The sequence below is a fragment of the Phaethon lepturus genome, unplaced genomic scaffold (genome assembly GCF_000687285.1).
Source record: "Phaethon lepturus isolate BGI_N335 unplaced genomic scaffold, ASM68728v1 scaffold35363, whole genome shotgun sequence".
NCBI lineage: Eukaryota > Metazoa > Chordata > Aves > Phaethontiformes > Phaethontidae > Phaethon > Phaethon lepturus.
Window position 1 is genome coordinate 1 of NW_010530373.1, and position 3,281 is coordinate 3,281.

Sequence of the window (3,281 nt, forward strand, 5' to 3'; positions counted from 1 at the left end):
CCCACACTCCAGGGTTTGGGATCTGCAGGCTGGTGGATGCGGGGCTGGAAGCTCTGGGGCCGCGTGGAGGACAGCGAGCCATGCTCTGCTGGCCAGGGAGACCCTCAAAACAGGCAAGCATGTCCCTGCAGAAGAGAGGGCTCTGGCCAGACCCCATGCCCAGGAAGAGAACAAGCCAACAGGTTGCTAATCCAAGAGGAAGAAGGAAGAGACAGGAATGGCTGGGTGCTGGGTGACCCTGGTGAATGGGGTTCACTCCCCTGGGGCCCTGGACACCCACCTGTGTTATAGGCATCGCCCTTGTTCTCTAGCAGGAGTGTCCAGGTCCCGTTGGGGTTCTCGTCCCAGAAATGTGTGGACATGAAGGTCCAGTCCTTGTAGCCCTGCTGGCTGGTGTCATACGGGCTGGAGGAGAGGAGAGCTGGGAGTGACAGCCCAGGGGCTGGAGGGGAGGGATGCAGCCCAAGGAGGCCCTAGAGTCACCCTCTCCTTGGTACAATGGGGCATTGCCAGGACGTGGCAGGGGCCACAGAGGAGTTTTGGGCACAGTGAGCCCATTCCCCGTGGGGACCAGAAAGAGCTGCTTCAGTGTGGGGGCCTCCTGGCCCCAGGAGAGGCTGTGAGGAGACCCCTCTGCCCCCCAGCAGCTGGTAAATCTCATTGCAACCTGCTCCCTGTGAGCTGGCAGAGCGCCCTTACCGCACGGTCAGCAGCGTGGACGTGGTCCCCATCGGGCTGGTCAGGGTGATCACCAGGTCCCCCCGGCGGCTGTAGCTCAGAGAGAGCTGGACCTGGACGTGCTCCAGCGAGCGGATGTGCTTGGTCCTCCCTGAGCAGAAGGAGACGTCTGTAGAGACGGTGAGTTTGGAGGCGATGTTCCTACCAAGTACAAGACAGAGGCGAGGGCATGTCTTCGCCCTCCAAGGGCATCCTCCCCTCCACCACGACCTCCAGGCACAGCCCTGTGGCTGCAGCAGAAGCCATGCAGCACAGACCACTTTCTGGGAAGCATCGCCCGTTCCTGTAACAGGCACAGCATGACTTTGCCACAAGCAAGTCCCTGTGTGAGCTCGCGTGTGGTCGGACCCAGGGGGTAGCGTCCCTTACCGGGGAGCATGAAGAGCCTTGACCGAACACCTGCACTGAGGCTGAGTTCCTGTCCACGCCTTGGCCATCTCCACCAGCAGACCAGCGTCCAGGAGCCCGTAGCCGTAGTGGTGGCTCACTGAAAAGCAGATGCCACCCAGGAGAGGACACGTGAGCCCCTCCGCCCTGAGAGAGCACCAGGAGCTCCTGACCCAGGCCTGCTGGCAGGAGTTTGAGGGGCAGCACGTCCCCCCGCCGGCAGCGGAGGGGAGCAGGAGCAGGCAGGGCGGGCAGCGGCTGAGCCCCAAGCTCACCCTTGCGTCCGACCCCGTTCACGGCCCAGTCTTCTGCCTGCAGGTGAGCGGGCTTGGAGGCCCTGATGACAAGATGCTGCAGGTCACGCCAGGTCAGTGCTGGGCTGGAAGCAAAGGGGACTTGGGGACAGAGTGCTCTGCTTTAGGTTAGCTTTTGAGGGTGAGATTTGGTTCTTCTAACTTCTGATGTGGGTAAGTTAGCTGTCTGAGTCCAAGCTGGTCCCCCCACAACCTCCTTCACTGCCAAAATGGGAGCAACAGAGACTTGCAGGGGACAACTCTCCCCCTGCCTCTGGCTGCTCTCCTGTGGTGTCCTGGGAGAAACGGCTGCCCCACCAGAACCAGGGGAGACCTCAGCTCCACACCCCCAAACCTCCCTGCTAGCGATGTCCCTTTTCCTTGCCCCTGCAGGGCCCTGGCGAGTCACCAGGTGCTCCCTGGGGCTTCTCCTGCTGCCACATGGCACCTACTTGGCCTCCAGCGCGAGGGCGATCATTCCGGCGGCCAGCGGGGCCGAGGCGGAGGTGCCCGTGTGCTTGTCAGTGCAGCGGTGGTGCAGGTCGGTGGTCACCTGGGGGGAGGAGGGGGGGTCTTGGCCATGTTGTCTGCTGCTGGAGCAGAGAGCAGAACCGGTTGGAGTTGGGTAACTTCAGTAAATGCTCTCTCTGGGTTCCGTCATGCTTTTTGGGGTCTAACGCAGACACTTTAATAAAGCCTCCCTCCCCAGGCAAGGAGGGCTCACATGAGCCAGCTCTGTGCTGGGAACCTCTGGCCGAGGCTTGCTGCTCTGGCAGAGCCGGCACGGCACTCACAATCTGCACCGCACTCGTGGTCCTGCTGCTGTAGGTGGTGGTGAGGATGGCGGAGCAGCCCTCGCTGTACCAGGGCCTCCGGCCGCCCGCCAGGACGCTGCCCACTGACAGCGTGTAGCTGCTGTTGGCGTACCCGTCGCAGGTGCAGTTATGCTAGTTGATCCCAAAGCCCAGATGAAGATGGAGCCGAGGCCACCCCGTCCCTGGCAGGGGAGAGGCAGAGTGGGGGTGAGCAGGGAGTCCCCGTGCCAGCAAGGTTCCCCAGTGCCATCACCAAGCTTACTTTGGTGACCCCTCTGTAGAAGGCCTCCGTGGCCAGCACGCCTGGCCCATCCACGGTCTTCCCGTCATCCTCGGGGCCCCAGCTGGCGCTGTAGATGTGGATGTGCTGGGGACGCAGGCTGAGGGACTGCGCCTCCACGACCGTCCAGCATCCGCACGCCTGCGGGGCCAGGGCGAGGAGCGGCAGTGCCCGAGACGCGGCATCACTCGGGAGGCCGTGCCAGCTCCGGGTGGATGGGAGCCTCGTGCACGCCACGTGAATGTAAGGGCTGAGCGGCGTCTCACTGGCCCCCACTTCACCCCCGGTTGCCTTGAGCACCTTTCACGCGATGCTGCCCTAAGGGGATCAGGCTCCCACAGGTCTGTGCGGCTGCTGCTGTGAGCTCATCCCCAAAGCTCCTTGTTAAGCCCTTTGCAATTAAGCCCAGCGAGTTCTCCCAGCTTTTAACCCCATTTGCCATACTCACTTCCACAGGGGAGCCTGAGCCTGCATGGTGCTGGTGCTGCCTGCCGGAGCCCCGTGTTGCACTGGGCATTAAACCCCCAGGGAGCACCGAGCCCCACGCCACAGCCAGGTGTGTGGTGACACCGCAGCACCCTCTACCCCCCCTGCAAGTTCCTGGCTCCCCCCAGAGCAGCCCTGCCTAAGGCCATGCATCTCCCCAGGGTGCCGGAGCTGGTTCGTGACTCCCGTACCACCAGCACACCAGAGCAACGGCTCACCTCCGACTTTGGCGTTGTACGCAATGCCTGCTCCGCAGATTCGGTTGTTGGCTGGCGCTGCCCC

General features: G+C 63.0%; 1 protein-coding gene across 1 annotated transcript in view; it reads right to left on the reverse strand.

Annotated features, from left to right (window-relative positions):
* Positions 1-280: 280 nt before the first annotated feature.
* The window catches only part of LOC104618612 (proprotein convertase subtilisin/kexin type 4-like), a gene marked incomplete at its 3' end in the record, with an annotated part of 4,504 nt that continues 1,503 nt past the window's right edge, over positions 281-3,281 (reverse strand). The window contains 11 exon segments of the mRNA XM_010284248.1: positions 281-405; positions 700-879; positions 1,108-1,225; positions 1,401-1,504; positions 1,871-1,971; positions 2,213-2,379; positions 2,382-2,415; positions 2,496-2,634; positions 2,636-2,654; positions 3,218-3,278; positions 3,280-3,281. The exon segment at positions 3,280-3,281 is cut by the window's right edge and continues 41 nt beyond it. Of these exon segments, the coding sequence (XP_010282550.1) occupies positions 281-405; positions 700-879; positions 1,108-1,225; positions 1,401-1,504; positions 1,871-1,971; positions 2,213-2,379; positions 2,382-2,415; positions 2,496-2,634; positions 2,636-2,654; positions 3,218-3,278; positions 3,280-3,281 (1,050 nt within the window).